Consider the following 24,512-nt stretch of genomic DNA (forward strand, 5'->3'; position numbering starts at 1 on the left):
GGGGGGCAGTTTATCACAATCTGCCTCACTGTCTCCCCCTCCTCAAAAAACATGACATCTAACAGCAAATTTGTGAAATCAATCTTTCTGTATTGTTTAAAAAAAATATAATATGTAGTTATTGTTATAAGAAAACAATTAAGTTAAGCATTACAATGAGTTTATGTATTGTATGAAGTGAGTCATTCTGAAAATACAAAATGATAAGTAACAAGACGGTGTCAGCTTCTTGGTTGAAACAAACAATTCCTATTGTGTATTTAATGCTTATAAGTATAGAAAAAGAAAATGAACAGAAAGATGTTAGAGGCATGATGTTTATAGAAAGATACACCTCTCAATCAGTCTTCATCAGGTGAGGAGTGGGGACGGGACAGCTGTTAGGGTTGTTTTTTGTCGATGTTCGATGTTCGTAGAGCTCATTATAAATAGGTGATGATCGAGCCTGAACCAGTCCTCTGAAGATGTGATGTTTCAGGGAAAACTTCATCGAGTCTATTGCAGCCTCCGTATCAGCAGGGTGCACTTAACTGCATCATCTACTGCAAGATCCCTCCCTGTCTCATGATACATAAAACTACGAGTGAATATCTCTGTATCTTCTAGGGGGAGCCCCTCCAGTGTGAGAAGGGCAAAACAGTCTCTTCATCTCTGGGCCTTATCATCTTCCAGCAGTGAAAGTTAGAAAGTTCTTTTGGAAATATTTGGGTTGTTTATTGGTATAACTATCGTAATTGTCATTTGTTATCGTTAGCTAGCCGTAACAATTTCAGTTCACTTTTTAGTGAAATTAAAAAAGATGCTTCCAGTGGATTTTTAAATTCTTTTAAGTCACATAAGAATGATTTATATATGTAAAGCTATTTCAATTTTTTTCTAAGAGGTATTCATATGAGATATGCCAGCTGTATTCATATAATTTTAAGATTTCCACACATTGGTATCGATAGATAAAGCTTGTTTGATGTATTTTAGTATATTTATCTTGTCTTTATCAAAAGAATGTTTACAGTAACTTTGAGATAATGTGTAAGTTATCTGGAACTGGTGAAGGGTTATGCAACAGTATTTCTGCTATGCTTTTGATTTAATGGTACAAGATTTAATTTTAATGCAACCGGAAATAAAAATATTTGAGAAATTACAAAAATATTTTCAAAAATGTTCACGGAGATTATCATGCTGTAGAGTACTCAAGGGAGGAAACTGTGATAAGCTTGCTGTTCTAGCTTGGCTTGCTATTCTAGCTTGGCTTTGCTACCCTCTGACATGGGTCTGTATTTAATCAGAAGTTATTACAAACCAGCTGTTATAGGTCATTAATCATCTGTTGATACAGACCATCAAACTGGCCAATGGTCAGATGGTCAGTGGTGCTAAATAAATATTTTCTTTTCCTCCTACTGGAAAAAGAAGGGAATAAAGAAATTTGGCAATGTCAGTTTGATTGAAAAATTAATCTGTTGCCCTACGTCTGTGATCAATGATTTGTATATGATAAAAAGCATTTTCCTGGCTATGAATGATCACTAGACTGGTCAATTTATGCTGACCACTATAATAATGATGGTCAGCAGACCCCCATATGTCCAGCCCAACAGCCTTATATATTGACCACAGGGTGGTCTGGTCAGGAGTGTGATGAAGACATAAGGAGTTGTTCATACTGGAAGGGGGCCCTTTAATTTGTATCAGAAGTGAGGCTGTTGAAATTGAAATTGAAAGTGAGGCTGTAAGTGATGAAGAGTGAACCAAGTGCAGATTTTGCCACTTTACTTGGTAATTTTTACATGTATTCTTTGAGTGTTTGCACCTATTGGTTAAAGTTTAACGCTCAGCCGTTGAAAGGCCCTTTCAGCTGAACATCATAAATCTGAATTCCCAATTCTTTACAACTTTTTGGTGAAATTCTATGATCGAGTGTCTGACATGTGTTGCCTTTATAAGTATGATTACTTTGAACCCAAGCACAATCTTTCAATGCTAGATTCAAAATTTATGAAAATGTCATCTTTGGACTTTTGTTTTATTAACCAAAGAACAATTATCACCTGCCCAGACCCTGCTAAGAATTTTTCTCGTCCTTGTTTAAACTTTGTCTGGACCATGTTTGGATTTTTTTGGACTCTGCTAAGACTTTGTCTCGATCGACCTTATTTAAACTTTGTCTTGACCTTGCTTCGACACTGTCTGCTAAAATACTGCCTAGATCCTGCCTTTTTGTCAGTAAAAGTGTCAATCAAGGCAGGTAGTCTGTAAAAACAGGTTCATAGCAAAGAAATTCTTCAAAATGAGGTTATTAATGAGTTGTCACTAACAAGGTTAGGGGGGGGGGGATCAAGTATGTGTTTTGTTAGAAGGGAAGACTGATACAAGCGTAAGTTCCACTTGCTGTACAGCTGGTATATTTCCTTGTGTTGGGCAGACTTCAAACCTGCAGTATATATATTGGCCAGGAACATGTATTGATATTGGATAAACATTCCACCAACACCCTTGAGAATGTCTGTGTACTGGTAGACATACACATAGAATATTTTACAAGTTGGTCTCAGATGAGAGATCAGTTGATATTACCTCAGCAGAAATAAAGAGTGCTAGTTCATATTTTGGTGAATTTCTGACGGTATAAGAGGGTCAGTTTGTGTGGGCTGGTGTTTGTGTGTATGTATACACCATAGGGTCAGTAATAACACTGGACCAGCTGGGTTGTAGTTCTCACCAATATTGTGTCAAATTTTCAAGCTGCAACATCAATAATTTCCTTATTTATAAAGTTATAAAAATGATTAGTTGATAACGAGACAAATGTTATCTATGTTAATTCAAAATATTTGTATGTGTAAGTGAAGGAGTTAGGAGAGAGGAGGCTGGAATGTCAATGATAATGATAACACAGGTATACACCGCAGTCTGGTATACACCGATGACACCTGCAGATACACACATGTATTACAGTTATTGACCTAAAATAAAGATGATCTCGGGAATAATGAACCGCACTTATAGCTGAGGAATTGATATGTCCTCGTTTCAAACGGCTGATTTTTTTCTGCATTGAATCATGTAAACAGTACTTGTGTACTACTGGTAGAGATATCATGTTTTCTGAAGTGCCTATGATAGTTTGGTTTAGTTACTTTGTCTGGGAGTAGTGGAATGGTTTAGTTACGTTGTCTGGGAGTAGTGGAATGGTTTAGTTACTTTGTCTGGGAGTAGTGGAATGGTTTAGTTACTTTGTCTGGGAGTAGTGGAATGGTTTAGTTACTTTGTCTGGGAGTAGTGGAATGGTTTAGTTACTTTGTCTGGGAGTAGTGGAATGGTTTAGTTACTTTGTCTGGGAGTAGTGGAATGGTTTAGTTACTTTGTCTGGGAGTAGTGGAATGGTTTAGTTACTTTGTCTGGGAGTAGTGGAATGGTTTAGTTACTTTGTCTGGGAGTAGTGGAATGGTTTAGTTACTTTGTCTGGGAGTAGTGGAATGGTTTAGTTACTTTGTCTGGGAGTAGTGGAATGGTTTAGTTACTTTGTCTGGGAGTAGTGGAATGGTTTAGTTACTTTGTCTGGGAGTAGTGGAACTATTTGTACACCTGTGATCAAGGTAAATTGGATATAATGTCTCTCTGATCATTCACCTGGATTTTCACCAGATTTATTTATGATTTAACAACTTTGTAAATACTGGCTAGATCATTATCTATGATTGATTATATGTTAATCATTTAAATCAAATTTAAACCATACTGCAGACATGTGGTAACATGTGCATGCATTGATTGTTAAAAAGATTTGAATGTCAGAATGCTCCGTGTCAACAAAAATAGCATTGATTCTTATTGGCAAAATTCCATTCGTTTGATAAGTAAATTTGTCCGTCAAAATGAAGACACCTATGAGAAAAGTTATTAATCTACACATAGTGCTGTTTTCTCCCTCCAACATCACTTGGTATTGTCCGTGTGTGGTTACGGATGTGACTAGATCTCGTGTTGACACGATTTGTATGAATTTCCACAACCGGTTCTTTTTGTTTGCTCCGTAACCTGAGACACTAGACCCACAACTCCTGTTAAATACACATGCAAATTAAAGCTAATACACTAAAATACTAAAAAATGGGGACATATTTACTGACCTGTAAAAACATTTCAAGGGTAATTGTAGGACAAATGATATGTGAACACTTTATTTCATCTATCACTTTGAAACACAATAGAAAATCCCTTATAAAAAAACAAGAGTTCTTGTTTACAGAAAAGGAAAATTTTGTAACATTTGAGGACTTTGATTTGATTGATGCATGAACATTTGCAATATTAACTCATTCACCCCTGAAGGTATATTTGAACCCTTTCAATTCAAAGGTTAGAATAGTTCATTATGAAACTTCAAGGGTGAATGAGTTAAGATATTTAATTCTTACTGTTGTAAATATCAACCAAATTCTTTTACACAATTTTCAAAAACAGTCTTACCTGTTTGTAATTCATCAGAATTCGGTCTTGCATGTCTAGATGCAATTAACCTATTTAAAGGTGAATTAGGCAATGTGTGTCAAGGTATAATGTATATTGTACCTATTTATAGCTGTAATAATTCAGTCAGGTGTGTCTAAAAAAAAAAAAAAGAGTATGACAATCTATTTATAGATGTAACTGTTCAGTCAAGTGTGTCAAGGTTTAATTAAACTATTTATAGATGTAATCATTAAGTCATGTTTGACAAGGCAAGGTTACCTTATTCATAAAACAAAAGTGTTCAGACGAGAAAATCAAAGAACCCAACCCAGAAATGACATAGGGCATGATTTTTATGTAATTCTTCATTGCTGATTTGAACAGAACCAATTTTCATTCAAATTTACCGTAACAACATTTGTTCTGTATCGGATGTTTGTTATCAGATGTCTATGAATTTGTATAACCATTATCGGTGTGTATAGGTGTTTGCCCACTGTTTGTGTATTAGCCAGCGGTGATTGGATAAGGTGTGATAAGTGTAGAGAGTGTTCAATGGCTACTGTTGGGGCTGATCAGCCTATCTGCCCACACTCTCCCTCTCCACATTACTGCTAATTGCATCCCATTTACCTGCCACTATGGAGCATAATGTTATGTCTGCTCAGCTTAACACACAAACATTTTAAAAATATTTGAGTAACATTAACATTGATTCAGAATTATGAAAGAATTTAATCAATGAAATTGGCAATATTTTAGAATCTATGAAAAGAATATGCTACAGTCAAATTTAAGATTTGTTCACTTTTGATAAATTTTGATTTTGCAAATTTTTCTGTAAGCTGACTATGCTGATAAAAATAATTCTGCCAGCAGACAATTATATATATACATAGTTGGCATATACATTCATTGTGTATATGTTTATCTGCATGTTAGTATTATCTTTATACAAGTCTGGGATGAAGGGCTTTCTGTTTGTTTGGAGTGCAGAGTGCTTGAATGAAGAGTCGTACGCTGTATCTGTGAAAGCGGTTCTATCAATTATTAAGAAATTTTGACAAAGCCACAAGAATATTAACCAGACATCGTTGATCAGATTTTACCTGATCAGGTTCATGTATAAGCCAAGGAATTAATTAGGAGTGTATCATGGATAAAATGGAATAATTTACAAGGTCATCATGCAAATAAAATGTGTGACTGAATTTTAAAACTTCCATGATCATGATGTCCCTGTATGCACCTTTTGTCTAAACCTGGCAAGGCAATTCACCTCCACAACAGTACATGGGTGACATTCAAACGATTGGCCAGGAAATATTTAAAAGTTTGTAGTCTTGCCTTGATTTCCTTTGGAATTACATCATGACAGACAACATGGCTGAGAGGTGAAATCCTTCGTTGATGTTACATAATTTACAACACAGCCACTGCAGTTACGATTACATTTTATCGCTGTTGGGTTATACGACTTTTTGTGCAGTGATTTAAGCTAAAGTGAAGTCTTCATTATTGTGCGAAGTTGAACGTGTGCCATGACTGCCCTGTGTACAAGCTCTGATTACAACCGATGGAAATATTAGCGGATCTATCTACACCCACAAACAATGCCGCTGTTATGCTAGCTCTGTATGTGATGTGATGCAAATTGAAATAGACGTTTTTTTTATAATATGACATGTGAGATTAGATAAAGTTTAATCAGAGTGTAAATTTTACTTGGAGGTGGATTCGAGATCCATATCTATACACAGCTGTTTGATATGAGATAATTCTGTAGGAATTGGTGGTCGTGCGAAATGTGGTTGCCGACATCGGCAATCTGAGGACACATATCCCAACAGATGGATATGCAAACGTTGAGAGAATGTTCACCTCAGTTTTGGTAGAAAACGAATTTGAAATATTGAAGTTGTGACCTATTTAAACTTTAGAAATTCAAACTACTGGACAATTATGGAGGAACATATGCATAGTTCCGATTTCTTTGTATGACATATTAGATACTGATAAAATTGTGATGTGATATTCAGACACTTAGTGGTCAAACTGGAGCTAGTGTATATGTCAGTTTTAGATGAAATCATCGCATTGAGAGTATTAAAATATTTCCCTAACTACACATACCGGGTATTATTTCACATTTTAGCTAGATTACCTCATTAGGTGATTTTCGGACATTATCAGATCCACCTGAGGGTGTATAAGTGTGCATGATCACAGGTCATTGGTCAGACAGGTAAATTTAGGACCTCTGTCTATGTGGTCAGTTGGAAAGGAAGTGACCAGTGGCAGATATTACGTATAGGAGTCAACAAATTAATTGGTCAGTCGTACTGAGGTCATCTGAGACAGGTAACAGTCTCATTTGATTCGGACACTCCTTATAAGATTTTGTCTGCCTGTCAATCAGTTATACCTGGTTGAGTTAGAGTCACAATCTTGACGAGAATTCTACAGCAGGCAGGTAACAACGCTCAGGTGATCCGACACCGGGATAGAGAACTGGAGGTGGAGACGACCTAATTGTGCAGGTCCAAGTTCTCCGTGCATCAGGAATTTTAAGTCGGGGGGGATGATAGCCATGATATCTGGATAACGCTGATCCCTTGATCAATAATCAATTTTTACCTGTCCAGGTAGATACCTTACCCTGGTTTTAATCATCAGTGAAGGAAAACATGTAAGATAGACAATATCTGCCAGCTGCTGGCTATGTGTGAACAGGGATACTTTTGAACAAATGTTCACAGTACAAACTATCATCAACTATTTATTGTCCCCTGAAAAATGTACTGTGACATATGAGTGTGTTATACCTGTACAATATATATATATATAGCCGGTGATAAAGGTTAATCCCCGTGTCATCGGGAGTGTGGGCGTCGACCAGAACCCATCAGGCCAACATAATTACTGGGTCAAGATTAAGGTAGTGATCCCTATCACACAGGTATTCAGTAGGGACCACACCGCAATCTCAAATGGATGGACACACCTGAAGTGGATGCTCTGTCCAGAGTGGACGAGACCTGGAAAGGTTATATTACAGAAGTTTGGCTGTGTATACACAACACCGAAGTTCATTTCAAACCTACCGCGGTGCCATCCTGCTTAGGACATTGTCTTGTGTTCAGGAACTCTTTGCGTTGAGGGTATAGTGGGTATTGTATCGGGCTGGCCTGAGCTCGGTAATGAGCAGGATTACTCCGTGTGTATAAGCATTTAAATACCTCGACCTATTTCGGAGCTAATTGTTGATGTGTGTATGGCTTTAACCGCAGCTTGGGAGTGTCCAGAAATACGCCAGTGTTGATATTTTTGTTTCGTGCAGTTAAATTTTTAAAAGTGCAAAACTACACTTTTTTTTCGACAGGAGCTTTAAATCAAATATTCTTTTATGTTGGACGACATAAAAAACGGTGTCAGGTGCTAGTCCATTATGTACACAGCGGATAGATGAGTAGACAACAGGGTCCCAGTGTAGGTTTGAATGAATGAAGAAATCTTCGCTCAAGTGGAATATGTTATCGTACCCGAATGGAGTACACATGCTATGGTCACATATCTTTCTACACCTGTTCTCATGTGAAGCCAAAATGGATTTAATTTGTCTTCAAGGATTGGAGTAATTTTTCGCAATGTTTGGCTGTTTCGGAAAGAAGAAGAAAAAGCTAAAGGGGAAAGCACCCCTGGATGGTAGTAGAAAGGATGTTTCCAATGTTTGTAGCATAGAGGAGCAACCTGAACAACAGGTACGTTATTGGTGAGAGTTAGTGCTACCGGTATGATAATTATACAGGTATGATAAGTTTGATGAGGGTTTAGAGTAGGTCAGTTTGAGTACCTACTCAGACACAAGAGGCTGTTCAACGGGCGGGTGTCATGATCGACGTCTTGGCAGCTTAGAGGGTGGCATGACGTCCATTTTTAGAGGGCTATTAGCATTATACCCATAAACTTGTTTCTGTTGCTCAAAGAATAATATAGGAAGTTAACTTGAAATAGATTTTCTATTCTCAAAGCTTGGGGAGGTATGTATTGGGTGATAGAAAAAGATTGCATGGTTACAGATTTGTCTTTAAAAGACACAAATATATAAAAAGAGTATTTTATGAATAGCTATCAACATTTGAGGTTAAAGTTTCAAGATGTGATAATTGTGTAATATTGTTAGGATGCTTTCAGAGTAACCCTGTTGAATTGTTTAGAAATTGAGTGTTAACATGCAGGCTGTCTTGTTTCTGAGGTCACAAACATGAATCACAATGAGTAACCTAAGGTAAATATTGAAGCATTCCTCTGGGGTGACCAATGCCTAATTTGGTCAGCCCTGTCCATCAAGTGGCCATAATTAGATGTTTTATATAGCCAAGCCTACATGTGTACTAGAAATGGTTCGGAATAGAAATTTTTGCACTTTTTACATACATATGTCACTGCCGGAATGTTCATAGATTGAAAGTTTGAACATTAGAACAAAAAATCTATCTGTTATTATTGACTTTTGAAAAGATACATAGAGGATGTTTTAAAATTTTTTTTTTTTTTTTTGGAAGTCCTTAGAACATTTTGACATGCAGATCATTCAGTGCCTGTGTCATTATTTAGTGTTTTAGTGGTTTGACAGAGCTAACCCCATTCATTAGTGTACTAATACACATCTCCTACACTTCTACTTGACCTGTTCTGCTGTGTCATATACACCTTATCTGTCGTAGGTACAAAGGACTTGCCTAATTAGTACTTACCTGTATAACTATTTGTCACATTTGAACTCAAAATATCAGTTAAAGTGTCAATAAAAAACTAATGTTTTGAAAAAAAAAAAAAATACTAGAAATTTTATATGCTCATTGTAGCTCTGAGATTTAGTGTAATTTTAACAATTGGTCATGGTAGAGTGACTTTAGAATCTGGCTCGGAGCAAGATGTGAAAACATTTTCATTTTGTTTCTATGAATAGAGAAGTATTATTTTTGTGTATTTAACAGTGCATGCATGAAGATATTTTATTTTTGTTTATTTAGAAAACGTTTTTAGTCCTAATATGAAACTTGTAGTTGATGAAAAGTTATGAAATTGACAACAGGTGTGTTAGGTTGAATTGTTGCTGAGCTGTTGTTTACCTTGTAGACAGTGGATTTGTACTGTGATCTGACCCTGAAGCTATCTGTCATGTTTAACCAGAGAAAAGGTCACAGGGTCATCAACTATTGTAAGAAATATGTCAATATATTCAGCGATGTATAGAAAATAATTTTATTCCCTCTGAGATTGAGAAACTTTATGAGTTGAAAACATGACAGATTCCATATCTTTACATAAATTTGGCTAAAAGCGTTTTTATTTGATGTTATGCTTGTGAATTTCTTGTCACTTTGTTAGATATATATCTTAAATATATTTCCTCATACACTGATCATTTTGTAACCGCCGAAAAAATTATTGTGCTTGATAAAAGAAAAACATATTTTTATGGATTATGTAGAGTTTGATGAAAAAATATATTTGAAGTATTATGATCATGTTTTTAATTAGTAGCTCATGCACGCAACATGCACTAGATGGATTCTGCTGAGATAACGGTCAAGGCTGTATCGTAATAATGTATGTCAAAATGGGTTTTAGCTCCCGTGGAGTCCTATGTTTTGAAAAGTAACTAAACAGGCTAGTTTGGACGCAGAGATCTGGCTTGTGCCCAATGAAGTTGAATTATGTAATGTGTAGGCCAGAGTGATTTACCAGCCGTGAGATCTCTGTGCCGTTCACATGTAGTCTAATCTCAATTAATTTCTGTCATGTTGAGGGAAATTAGGTGAATATCTTGCCCTAGGGTTGTGTCATGTACTTGGTAGCTTCAAGGTTTGTTACTTGTTGGCAGGTATGAATTTCAGTTTGCATTAGATGTTGCAACTAATTATGAGAAAAAACGTGGATAAACACCCTGCTTTAATGTCTAGTATGATTAAATAATCTGATGGACAAGGATGGCTAATTAAAAAGATGCAATAGCTGTGTAATAAGGACTCCTATGTATTAAGAATACCTTTGTAAAATGGATACCTGTATAGAAAGGATATATATGTGTAAAGGATAACTGTAGAAAGGGCACCTGTGTATATAGAATACCTGTGTATAAAGGACACTTGTACATAGAGGAAACCTTGGTGCAAAGGACATACAAAATCTACTTAGTGTATAAGGAGTCCTATAATGTCCTATTATTATTAACTCATTCACCCCTGAAATTTCATAATGACCTATTCCAACCTTTAAATTGGAAGAGTTCAAATGTGTCTTTAGGGGTGAATGGGTTAATGATACCTATATTGATTAAGCTAGACAGAATTTTCCTGAGTTTTGCTTTTCATACACTTTTCTGGCCCATCAACATTTTCAGTCACTTAGACGAATTCCTCTGTGTTGTAAATTGTGTGAAGCGTTCATTGTTTTAGTTCTGGATGTGGTCTTATCTGTGTCAAAATTCCTTGGTGCAATTTTTCACTTCTGTAAGGATGTAACTGTAAGTTTTTTTAGTGTTGTCTGTTTCCCTCTGTGGGAAAGTGAAAGAAATGCTGATGATTTTAATTACCTTAAAGTGACAACCCCTGTAAAGAATGGATGTCCTCTTAGGTCATGATACAATGTATCCCCTAATAGAGCTAACAGGCAGTTGTGAATCCTTATTAGTGATAACAGGCCTTCCTTGTAAGTCCCTGTTAGAGCTATACTGGCACCTAGAGATCTGGCCTGGGGTGGATAGCCAGGAGATTATTGATCTCAGAGGTCGGAGGTCACAAAGATCATGTCAGACTTGATGCAAGATAACAGTGCAATCACCAAGAAGCTTGTCATTATTGCCGTGATGGATAGTCCAAGTTTTTTGTTAGCCATACATGACCCACACAGGCACAGGGCCAAATGTCACACCATTGGTTTAAGTTGTCAGAAATTGAGATATTAGATGTTAATTACTCCATTAACTGATACAGTGTTTCCTATGTAGGGACTTATACTTGTAAATGCCGTGTGATAAAAACTGGATTACACCGAAAAACTACAACATGTCTTCACGTTTACACGGATGTTAACTTGAAATTACTTGCAATTTTAAATATGAGTAAATAGAATGTCTAAAGTAATGATGATTCAAGGAGACAAATTATTGTTCCTTCTTCAATTCTAATCTTTGATCCTTCAGACATAAACTTGTCCTGTGAATGATTTTGAATATATCATAACTGGACTTGCCCAGTCTTTGATTTGGTCAAGTTCAAATGAAACTTTAGGGGTGAATGAGTTAAGGTTTTTCAGAGGTCAATGGTCATTTAATCCAAATGGTAGTTGATGTGTCTTTAAATAGGTCCATGCCAAATCTGAAATTGAACCATCTACATACAAATTTTACTGGACACAGGAAATTCCTTATGGCCATCACGCTTGACCATCCTACAGGAAATTGACCTATAAAAGAGCACAATGGTTGGAGAGTGGACTGCCATAAGGTCTATTGGTCCATGTAATTAATTTAAATCATGCTGATGGAAACTTTTGTCATTTTTTCCTGTTAAACTGTTGATAAACACTAATGGACAAAGTGTTATGTCCAGTAGTTGTGATATACCTCAGTATATTGTCCAGTGGTTGTAATTGCCTCTTGAGAAACATTCCCTTTAGCTGATACTGACCATGAATATTAAGTGGTCATTGAATGTAATAAAAGGACGAAATGAATATTTATTGAAACATTTCCCTCGTGTGCTTCTTTAAAAAGACTTTCCCTCGTGTCTTGGACAGTTTTCCTCATTTGAACTTGGGAGACTCGTGAAGAACAGATCTAATTATGCTAATTAGAATAAGCAAATGTAATGACACATCTGTATGGCGTACCTGTCTGAGCGATTCTCCCAACTTTGTACCGAGTATGCCTTTGATCTCTGTTTGACAAGGGCAACATGACAATGTTACGACGGGACGATTCAGTGACGTTTTGTACGAAGACCGCTATCCTAACATCCTCGGTTGTAAGCTCACATAATGACAATGAGATGGCTTAACTTGGTGTCAGAATGTCATTTCTTAGTGCTTTTGTGCAATGTTAAGTCAAGGGAACACAAATAAATGCTGAATTTAGTCTTGGAATGTAATTGTTATGTGGGGAAGTGAACTATTTAAAGTGTACCAAATGCTGTCCATGAAGCATGTGACGCTAAACTGTTTGGTTGCAAAACTTTAAATAGTTAGATCTTCACAGTTCAAACATCTTCACATTCAAAAAATTTTGCGATATAATTTCAAGAGTTTCTTGGGTTAAAATGTATTATTTATCTACCCTAATGCAAATGTTTGTGTGTTGATTTGATAGATAAATAGGTCATTGGCTTACGTATGTATTTTTTACCTTGCCTGTCCTGTATTTAAATGGCTTTGCTCCCCTAAAGGGCCCATGTTAGCCCTGATGTGTTATGATGGTTTGTCATGGCCTCTGATAACATGGGGTCATTGAACCATGGTCATCGTTTTGACATATTTCCGTCACAATGAGCCGTGATCATCCTTTATTCTTGTTTTTTGGGCGGAATTTCAGTTTGTCAGTTCGCAATAACTTCGGGGTGTGTTTGTGTATTTTCTGTTCTGTTTTGTAAATTTAGGACACCCAAATTAGGTAATGTTTTTCAGAAATTGCTCTTGCATAAAAAATATTCATAGATATCATAGGTGTTTTATCAAGATCTTAGCCAAGATACATATCTGAAACGGGAAGAATTATGATAATGTGCTTGAGTATAATAAAGTATTTTACATTAAATTTGTATGTGTGTGTTATTGAATGCCAAAAGAAAAATCTTTGCAAGATCCCAATTGTAAAAGGGGTAAAATATATAATAATAAAAATACATCAAAATGTGATATAATTTCAGTCATTTACTTTTTAATAGTTATGTTTAAATGTCATGACATGGCTGAACACAGAAATCATTTATCAATGGAGGGTCGTGTATGACAAACCAGTATATATTTATGCATGAATCAACACACTGGTAAATGAATGAAGACCTGGGATGGTCTCGTCAGGATAATGATATTGTAAATAGGTTATACAAAAATATGATAATGGCTTTGTAGGTGAGGAGAAGGGGGGTATGTGTACATTTCAAGGTAGCTCATTTAGGGAGGTGACTTTCTTTATCTTTTGGACAGAAAAGGCAGACATTTCTAGGTGTTGACTAAAAATATCAAAACATGCAGTACGTAGTCTGCAAGCAATGGATGAATATTGTTTTAGTAAATTGGTATGCTGAGATAAGTAATATGAGTTGCTTCCCAACACAAAGGTTGTTAGATAAATTGGTGTCAATGAAGGGTGTGTTCATTGGTACATCAACCATAATTGACAATGAGTAGCTTGTACTGTACTTTTAGCTCTGTTGACATCTAAAATGGCACGGAATAGCATCAGTGGTAATAACTACATAATGTAGAGTTAGAGCACCACTCTCTAATAAAGTGGGAACATTTCCAGCGTCTCTAATTCATGTGTACTGCAACTGCTCTGAGTAAACCTCCTTCCCAGAACCGTCTGACCTCTGTCTAACAACATCAATGCCAAGGATGTTTCTGTGTTATCATGTGACACAAGCTCCTTCCCGGGGTGTTTCTGTGTTATCATGTGACACAACCTCCTCCGGGGTGTTTCTGTGTTATCATGTGACACAACCTCCTTCCCAAGGGTGTTTCTGTGTTATTATCTCACAACCTCCTTCCCAGGTGTTTCCTTGTTATCACGTGACACAACCTCCTTCCCAGGGGTGCTTCTGTGTTATCATCTCACAACCTCCTTTCCGGGTGTGTTTCTGTGTTGTCATCTCACAACCTCCTTCCCAGATGTTTCTGTGTCAACTTCTAACAACCTCCTTTACAAGGGTGTCTAGGTCATCTTCTCACAACCTCTGTCCCATTTGTGTTTCTGTATCAAATTCTCACAACCTCCATCCCAGGGGTGTTTATGTGTCACATCACACCTCACAACCTCCTTTCTAATGATGTCTGTGTGTCAACCTCTCACAACCTCCATCCCAGTGTTGTTTCTGTTTCATATTTTTACAACCTCTATCCCAGCAGTGTTGCTGTATTATTTTCTGTTCATCCTAGTAGTGTTGCTGTGTCAACATCGCAAAATAAGTTTAAGTATCACATTGAAACTGTTCAGCAATTCCTTTAGCTTCAGATGTTATAATCTGCTGTGTTCAAGCATGGATTTACTTTACGTTAAATGTTATTATCCATAAAACGTTTAAGACATAAAGTTTTTTCCCTATAAATTCAATAATTTAATACTATTCTTTAAACAAAATTATTTTGAATGGCTCCTTTTAAGCCAGATAGTCTATTTCAAAATTTGGACTTAGCTGTGGGGTCTGTCTGATCTACTTACTGGTTTATATTTTGTGTTTGTTTTGGCAATTTGTTATAAATAATGTAGATCTTAAATCACTGATGTGATAATGATTAAGTGTTGAGGGGGCCGTAATGGATGTTTCCTCCATCATATTCGTTCGACATTAAACATGTGTCACATATTTGTACTAAAACTCTCACAATGGTAAACAACTTGTCTTGTGATACTCTTATTTTGTGTAAATGAAATAACATTTTAAGGTGTAATGTTTACTGTAGATCATTAAACGTATAAGATTTTTCTTTAACATTAATTTGACAAGTAGTCTCTCCCAACAAAAAGTGTTCAGGTTTATTTTTGGACGGTTATTTGGTCTCCTTGGACAGGTTGTTCGTTCAGAAAGACGGTCTCTTTAGACAGGTGTATCTCATCAAGATATATTAATATGGATGGCTGGTGTTATAAACAGGTGGTTTAATTATTAAGACAGTAATTTTAGACATGTGGTTTATTTAGAGAGATGGTCTTACCAGAAGAGTTAAAATGGACAAAATGTTATTAACAAGTATATAGAGATTGTTAGACTGTCTCTTCCTGTATTCACCAAGACAAATACACGTTTTAATGTTCAGGTATGTTCGAACAGTTAATACCTGCATGTTGAATTTTTGTGGATCCAGTTATGAGATTGTGTGTACCAGAAAGGTAGAAACCTTATATTACAGTTCCAAGTTGATAGCAAGGTCATGAGGTGATACCAAGGTCATGAGATGTGTTGTCCAAATGTCCAATCCTGTGGAATAGTAAAACTGATCAAACTGACCATTCCTTTACCTAATTGAGACAGGAGACATATATTGGTGACCCTGGTCACATTTCTTCACCTGGACGTTTGACCACAGGGACTGTTGGTCTTATCTATTTACTCTATATAGGGTGGATACACACTGAGCTGTTGGCAGTCACAACAAGGTGGAAATGATCACTGATATTTAATCTGAATGTCAAGAATGTTTTACTGGGTCTTTGTTAAAGAAATATATTCATAGTTTATAAGTAAATACGTATTTTGTGTACATTGCTGTTCTAAAGATTATCCATTTCAATATCTATATAGTCCAAGTTGTATTTTTTTCTCATAAATTTCCAAAACAAAAACTGTTTGTTTGATTGCTCCTCTGACTTGTGACCTTGATTAACAGGCCAAAGTCAGCATTGGAAATCTTCAGGAGGATGAAAAACTAGATTAAATTTTACAGTGTTAAAATAGCAATGACATTTTTTATGATGTTTTAAATTCATAATCGTTTAGAGTCTGAAATAATTCTGTCTAGACATGCATAAATAAACACGAGATTTAGATGGATTTTTCACCTGAATTTACAATTTCCGTCTATATTGAAATAAGGTTGATCTTTACCCCCATTCCACTTGTAAATGACAGGTTTTAGGCACACTTCCCTTTAATCATATCTACGATGATATGAAGTTTTCTACCTAGTATTTACGGCTGTTATGTGATGCTATGGGCCGTCTGGGGCGGGAAATATGGCCTAGATATCGTCTGCCATATCTCACTAGTGTAATTTGACAAGAATCAGTCCCTACGGGAGATTGGCAAATAGGAAAGAGTTATTTCTTTCACTTTCTCCGATATGGGGGAGACATCTTTATCACACAGTTTGCGACACTGGCTTTAAAGTGGCACTTTTCACTAAAGTGCACAAACAATCTTCTAAAGCCAATTACTGGCGCCCTGGTCAAATGTTGTGTACACATCGTATATTGATTCGACCACACATTGTCTGTGGTGGTATGAGGGTCGAATCACCTTCAATGGCACATTTGTCACCGATAACAGGAATGATATTCACGATTATTGTCTTTTCTCTTTCATTTTGATTACTTTACATTAAGTTATAGGGTATCTGGTTATCCCACAGACACTAATGCCGTAAACACAGATTTTCAGACACAGCTATACCGACCAGGAAAGTCATATGGGATGCTTATTATATTGGGGGCTTCATTGTGTACACTCTTGGCAGGCTTAAACAAATAACTAAAACAAACAGGTATTGCTGGGTTGGTTTTGTCGTAAACAGAAGCACTTCAAGAAATACATTGACGAATAGGTAGATGAAACAATTTTTTTTGCTGTTTGTGAAGTTTTAATCATTTTAAGGTACAAATAGGTAAAACGGAGATGAACTTATTTGGTATGGTTATAGTCTACGACAGCATAACCATTTATAGTATTTTGTTTCATTGCTTGTTGCATGTTCAAAGGATATACCCAGCTAAATGTCCTGCCACAAGACAGCGCTGGTCCTATTCAATAAACCAGTTGGGTCATTCTTGTATTGTGAATGACATTGCAAAAATGTCTGTCTTGAATTTTTTATACTCACTGTTTATTTTTTTTTATGATTGTTTGCATGTTAAATCTTATGGAAAAAGGGATTATTCTGCCTTTGATCTAAATTTTGAAAATAATGGCATCAAAATAGTTTTCAGTGTGAATGGTATTTGTTGACAATTTGTTCCTAGATTGCTTTGTAGGATTTTGAAAATGGTCTGGGTTCTTCATTCTTGCTTAAATAATAAAACGGAATGGTAGAAAAAAACACCATAATGACATGCACATATCATATCTTTGTTTTGATGGGTCACAAGTATTCATGAATGTTGCATGAAAAGTTTATAACAATGTTGGCCATATTTGTAATGTTCCTGCCTTGTGTTGTAGGTGTCAGATGTGGTCGTCGCTGGGCAACCTGAGGACATCACAGCCAAAGAGGCCTTGTTGCTATGGAGTCGGCGAACAGTGGAAGGCTACCCCGGAGTCAAGATCAACAACTTCAGCAAGAGTTGGCGGGACGGGCGTGCATTCCTCTCCATCATACACAGACACAGGTCAGTACTGTGATGTCATTTCCTTCATTGTGATGTCAATTCCTTTGCTGTGATGTCACTTCCTGTAATGCCAGTGTTTACCTATCTGCTGAATCTTTGCCGTGGGGAAAAATGACAGCTAGCATGTTTTTTCTCACAGAAATGTTTCAACAGTGAAGAATTTAATTTTATGCCATATTTTTTTGGTGCATTGACAATTTTAAGTGTTTTACTTTCCTATACAGAGTTAAAATGAAAAAAAGAAGATATGGAGTCATATAGTGCTCTTGGTGTTGTGTTATGTAGGTGTCAAAGCTATGTGTAAGAAATGGGTTGCAATTAGTAAAACCAGTCCAATTTCAGAACATGATGGTGATGAATGTACTTATTATTGCAATCATCATTTGAAAATTGCATCATATGGATAATTGTTTATTAATTGTGATTGAGGCATTGCATTCTACAACAGGTAGAATAGGTATTGATTTTAATGTGTGTACAGGTTATAAGTCGTGACATTTGTGTTTGATGCAGAAACAGACAGATTATGCACGAATATTGAATACATTATGTGCATTGTACATTATGCAATAATTATTCCCCATAGATAACTTGTATACTCAAGCTAAATATCAACTGTTGTAATGTTAATCACTCTGTCTGATAACCGATTTCCTACAGATATTCCCGTTCTCGTCTGTCTGATAACCGATTTCCTACAGATATTCCCGTTCTCGTCTGTCTGATAACCGATTTCCTACAGATATTCCCGTTCTCATCATGTCAATGGGTTGTTTGCTTGGATTCAGTTTAACGTCCTTGCAACGGTCAGGTTTAAAATGAAGACGGGCATGTCAGTGATGAAACAAGATAAGTGTAGAAGGGAAAAAGGCCATGAAACCAGCATTGTTATCAGTAATGGTAGAGGTAGTCTGTTAGCGGATAAATGTTGGAGAATGTTAGGTAAGAAATCAATCTATCCTAGCTGGTGGAGGCTAGTGTATTATTTATGTGTGGTGTGTGAAGGCTGCAGACATTATAGATTCTTTAGGTGTTGGTGGAGTGTAAAGTCTTCACTTCAGTATTCACACGGTCAGAGAGGATGGGGACGATGAAGTCAGGTAGACAATACTTCTATTACTGTGAAATCACCTTTTTTTTTTTTTTTTTTTTAATGTTGTTGATTCTGTGGGTACTCTTAACCTAGAACTCCTTTATCCACTGAGTAATTTCAGGGTTTGAATAGAGGTGTTTTCTGTGTAAGTAGTAAACTGCCAGCTTTCATGGATATTTGTAATCCAAGAATTCATGTACCTATGAAATGGTATTTGGTATTTTGGGGGGGGGNGGGGAGACTACATGATATTGGCCTCTCAAACGCCAAGTGATGACTTTTCTCTGTCCCTGCCTGTCAGATAGGGCACAGGGTTTACCGCAGCAATGTTACGCAGGTCAGGCCCATGTTTTGTCACATAATTTGGGTTGAGTCCGCCTTTTGGCAGTCTTTCATTGTTTTGGCTGGGTAGAACACCTTTATAACGATAAATATTCTGTTACGCTGGATTAAGTTCCTCACAAAAACAAATGTCCACATGACTGTGTCGGGTCACGGCTGATTGACTCCACCCAGACATATCGGACATAGGAAAAGGATAATCGGTGTGGAAATGTGCAGAATGATTGTGTGTCCTGTCTCTGTGAGCAGAGACGCCCTAGATAATTTAATTCGTCGGTCATGTTGTTTTTGAACTTTAAAATTTCTACTCCTTGATGTCTGAATGAACTGTTCCATATAAAACTAAATTGTACAGTCCATTTGAATTCCGGGGATGACAGGATGACAATTCAGAATGATCTGTACTTACAAACTTTGCTGTAGTATATTACCCTCAATAACTTACTGACATAATTGGTAATTGATATGGTATTAAATTATTTCACCCGAAATATTCCTGTAGGGATAAAAAAAAAAAATTGGCTGAAGAGTTGACATTTAACAATAGAGGATCATCTCAAATACAGCACCTGTCAGTCAAATGTAGGCCTCAAGTTTTTCTAAACTTTGTTCAGTATATTTGATTTCAAATTGTTATTTAATGTTTTGTTTTTAATTACCATTGATCCGAGTGTCATTTGAGAAGTATTATTACTATGAATGTCCCTGAAATGTCTGAGGTTCAGACTAGTTCAGCTCATTAATAGGTCAGAGGTCAAGGTCACTGACGGATAGATATGGTTGTTTAATGAAATCAATCAATCACGTCATATGATAACATTTCTTTTGATATTCTATCGTCAATTTTAAAGATTTTTTTTTGATGATTATTCTTTTCACAAAGTAAGATCCTTGCAAATAAGTTGTTTGATTCTTAATGGAGAAAATGTGGTTTTGGGAAAACTAAGTTACTTTCCATAAGTTGAGACTAAATGTCATAAATGAAAAAGTTAAATTCGAACGAATGAAAATTATTTTGCACCAAGATATTTATGAAGTTTGTTCTATATATTTACATATACCAGGTTAGCTGTATTTATAAGTCAAAGTAATCGTAGAAAGTGGTAAAAGTATGTGTAAGAATACAATGTAGATATATTTATAGGGAAAACATTGAACTTCTTCGAAAAATATCCTAACTCAGTGTCTTACAGTTCTTTCCTCCTGTTTCATTCTAGAGAATATTGTCCAGAAGTTCACCTCTGTTACTTTGATATAACTACCAGGAAATTCGTTCATATTTCCGTTCCTTCTTGAGAACTGATATACCCGGAGTTTTAAACTGTCTATTGTATCGGAATAGTAATCAATTTGTCTCCTTTCACACATCTAGATGACCCAGATTGATACAAATCGTTCTATTTAAGTGAGAATGTGTCCTGTGTATTGGGATATCAGCTCTAAGTATCGGTAACATTGTCATTCAGTCACTCCATAAGTTATTCTTGTTATATTTAATCTCCAATTATGGAGATAGATTTGTTCATGGCCGGCTATCAGGTTTTCCTGTTTATAAATAGAACAATAAAGATATCGGCCTTGCACTTTAAATCTCTACCGTGTAAATAGTGTATTTCTTGTCTTTCATACTTTCTGTGAATACGTCCCAAGTTTTTTTGTTTGTGTACGACTGGTTGGTATTTTATTGAGTAGGCAAAAAGTTATTAGCTGGCTAATTTTGAGTAAATGATGTTTCAAAATAAATGTGGAGCTCTGCAGACTTCTTCAGAAGTCCTGAAATGTCATGTTTGGGCTGTCGTAACAAAAGTAAGGAAAGTTTGTTCACCAGAATATAATGAATCACATATAAATGTGGCAACTGAGATGACTAAGTACTTGTCAAGATTGTCAGGTAATTTGAAGCCGTCTTTTGGCGATGAAAACTGTGCAGTTTGATTTCCTGTCAGTAGTAGCCATATTATGGCAACAACTATTAAAGAATCAAGCGTAATATATGTTTGAAATTTGAATGAAACGTGTGTTTGATGTGTATTATAATATGATACCAGGTTTTAATAACTCTGGAGACGTCAGGTCGTTAACACAGGTGTTAATACCACTGAAGACGTCAGGTCTTCAACACAGGTGTTAATAACTCTGGAGAAGTCAGGTCTTTAACACAGGTGTGAATAACTCTGGAGACGTCAGGTTGTTAACGCAGGTGTTAATAACACTGAAGACGTCGGTTCGTTAACACAGGTGTAAATAACACTGAAGAGGTCCAGTCGTTAATACAGGTGTTAATAACAATGAAGACGTCGGGTCGTTAACACAGGTGTTAATAACACTGGAGATGTCAGGTCTTTAACACAGGTGCTAATAACTCTGGACAAATCATGACGTTAACACAGGAGTTAATAACTCTGGACAAATCAGGTCGTTAACACAGGTGTTAATAACTATGGAGACGTCAGGTTGTTAACACAGGTGTTAATAACCCTGGAGACGTCAGGTCGTTAACACAGGTGTTATAACTCTGGAGACGTCAGGTCGTTAAAACAGGTGTTAATAACTCTGGAGACGTCGGGTTGTTAACACAAGTGTTAATAACACTGAAGACGTCGGGGCGGTAACACAGGTGTTAATAACACTGAAGATCTCAGGCCTTTAACACAGGTGTTAATAACTCTGGATACGTCAGCTCGTTAGCACAGGTGTTAATAACACTGAAGACATCGGGTCGTTAACACAGGTGTTAATAACTATGGAGACGTCAGGTTGTTAACACAGGTGTTAATATCACTGAAGATGTCAGGTCTTTAACACGGGTGTTAATAACTCTGGACAAATCAGGTCGTTAACACAGGTGGTAATAACTCTGGAGACGTCAGGTTGTTAACATAGGTGTTAATAACTCTGGAGACGTCAGGTCTGTAACACAGGTGTTAATAACACTGGAGCCATCAGGTCTTTAACACAGGTGTTAATGACACTGGAGACATCAGGTCTTTAACACAGGTGTTAATAACTCTGAAGATGTCAGGTCTTTAACACAGGGGTTAATAACACTGGAGAGGTCAGGTCTTTAACACAGGTGTTAAGAACACTGGAGACGTCAGGTCTTTAACACAGGCGTTAATAACTCTGGAGACGTCAGGTTGTTAACGCAGGTGTTAATAACACTGAAGACGTCAGGTCTTTAACACAGGTGTGAATAACTCTGGAGACGTCAGGTTGTTAACACAAGTGTTAATAACACTGAAGACGTCGGTTCGTTAACACAGGTGTAAATAACACTGAAGAGGTCCAGTCGTTAATACAGGTGTTAATAACAATGAAGACGTCGGGTCGTTAACACAGGTGTTAATAACCCTGGAGACGTCAGGTCGTTAACACAGGTGTTAATAACTATGGAGACGTCAGGTTGTTAACACAGGTGTTAATAACTCTGGAGACGTCAGGTTGTTAACACAAGTGTTAATAACACTGAAGACGTCGGGTCGTTAACACAGGTGTTAATAACACTGAAGATGTCAGGTCTTTAACACAGGTGTTAATAACTCTGGACAAATCAGGTCGTTAACACAGGTGTTAATAACTCTGGAGACGTCAGGTTGTTAACACAGGTGTTAATAACACTGAAGACGTCGGTTCGTTAACACAGGTGTAAATAACACTGAAGAGGTCCAGTCGTTAATACAGGTGTTAATAACAATGAAGACGTCGGGTCGTTAACACAGGTGTTAATAACACTGAAGACATCGGGTCGTTAACACAGGTGTTAATAACACTGAAGACGTCAGGTCGTTAACACAGGAAATATATTGCTGTCCTCGTGACTACATTGTCGGTCACTTAAGGATCCCCGTACCACTGCCAAAACTATGCATTCAAAACTTATTTTCCTCTATGACTATAGCTTATTATTAACATTATCAACCTCAGTAAATGTAAAATATTGACCCTTGTCCACACCTTCTATTACAGGCCCGATCTTGTGGATCTCCAGAGAGCACGTACCAGCACTGCCCGCCAGAACCTCGAGCTCGCCTTCGGCATCGCAGAGCAGGAGTACGGAGTAACAAGGCTACTTGACCCTGAAGGTACTGACCTTAGCAGGCATGAGGTGTCCAACAAGTTTTGCAACTAAAATTTGGTTGCATAAAATAGTGTTTTGTTGACCTTTTTGTGATATTTTCTGAACCTGATCAGGCATGAAAAAAACAGAGAGACTGGTTTTGGCACTAGTTACATTGAGGATGAAATAGAAAGTAGGGTTAAAGGTTAATAATTGACATGCTGCACTCATATTAAATTGTTTATATTGCAAAACATTTTCTTCAGGTTGGTAAGTAGGTATTACAAAAAGGTTCATATAGCACATCCAGTAACGTGGTTATCTATGTGTGCTTGCATAACATACTACTAGAGTCATGAAACACCACGCTTAACACTTTACTGGTTGTGCTATATGTATCTTTCTACAAGTTATTTATATTAAAAAGTAAAAATAATGCAGTTCATCTGGATTTAGAACCTGTATAATTTTATGACAAAGATACTGTCCAACCCTTTTGTCATCCCCCCCAACTGACTTTCCAGGGTTACTCATATCTTCATGTAGTATACCAATAAAACATGGACTGACCAGTCCAATTTAACTAGATTTTGGCCATCAAACCATGAAATGACCGTCTTATCCTCGATTTACTGATAATTGATGTAACGACTATTACACTCCCTACTGTAACTTGATTTAACATTGACCACACGTCTATTTAATTCATTACAGCAATGACCGGTGATATTGTTGTTTATTTAAACTGATCCCGACATGTAGGTATATCTATTCCACACACAGGTATTTAATCATTTCCGGCCACGATCAACGTCTAAATATTTGTGTCGAGTTTGAATAATAGATACCCGATCAAGTGGGAACACTTGAAAGAAGTAAACAACTCGCCTGTCTATAGAATTAACTATCTAGGTAGGGAAACACACCTGACAGAGATCAAAGGGTTTTAAGGCCAGCTGGAAATATTTTGATCCTTAATTACTCTCAAGTACTTATTTAAGGATTTGTTGTATTGATATAAGACTTAAGCCAATTACAGATAGATTATTTTGTTTTGCGGTAACTGGAATGTAATGTATGTTTCTGTTATGATATTTACAATTTTAACTTTGTAAAAGGATTACTCCTAACAAGTTAATGTAGCAAGTGGCCATTTGGTTGTTTTATAAAATCTCACCCCTGGAATGACCAGTAGACTGACCACTTGAATGTTGATTTCATTTATAAACATGACATTAGAA

General features: G+C 36.6%; 1 protein-coding gene across 1 annotated transcript in view; it reads left to right on the plus strand.

The window, feature by feature from the left end:
- Positions 1-24,512, plus strand: part of LOC110443581 — a 230,151-nt gene that overhangs the window by 83,780 nt on the left and 121,859 nt on the right. Inside the window, exons 8-9 of the mRNA XM_021487872.1 lie at positions 17,613-17,779; positions 23,181-23,296. Coding sequence (XP_021343547.1) covers positions 17,613-17,779; positions 23,181-23,296 — 283 coding nt within the window. The remainder of the gene's footprint in view (positions 1-17,612; positions 17,780-23,180; positions 23,297-24,512) is intronic.

The sequence above is a fragment of the Mizuhopecten yessoensis genome, unplaced genomic scaffold (assembly GCF_002113885.1).
Source record: "Mizuhopecten yessoensis strain PY_sf001 unplaced genomic scaffold, ASM211388v2 scaffold716353, whole genome shotgun sequence".
Taxonomy (NCBI): Eukaryota; Metazoa; Mollusca; class Bivalvia; order Pectinida; family Pectinidae; genus Mizuhopecten; species Mizuhopecten yessoensis.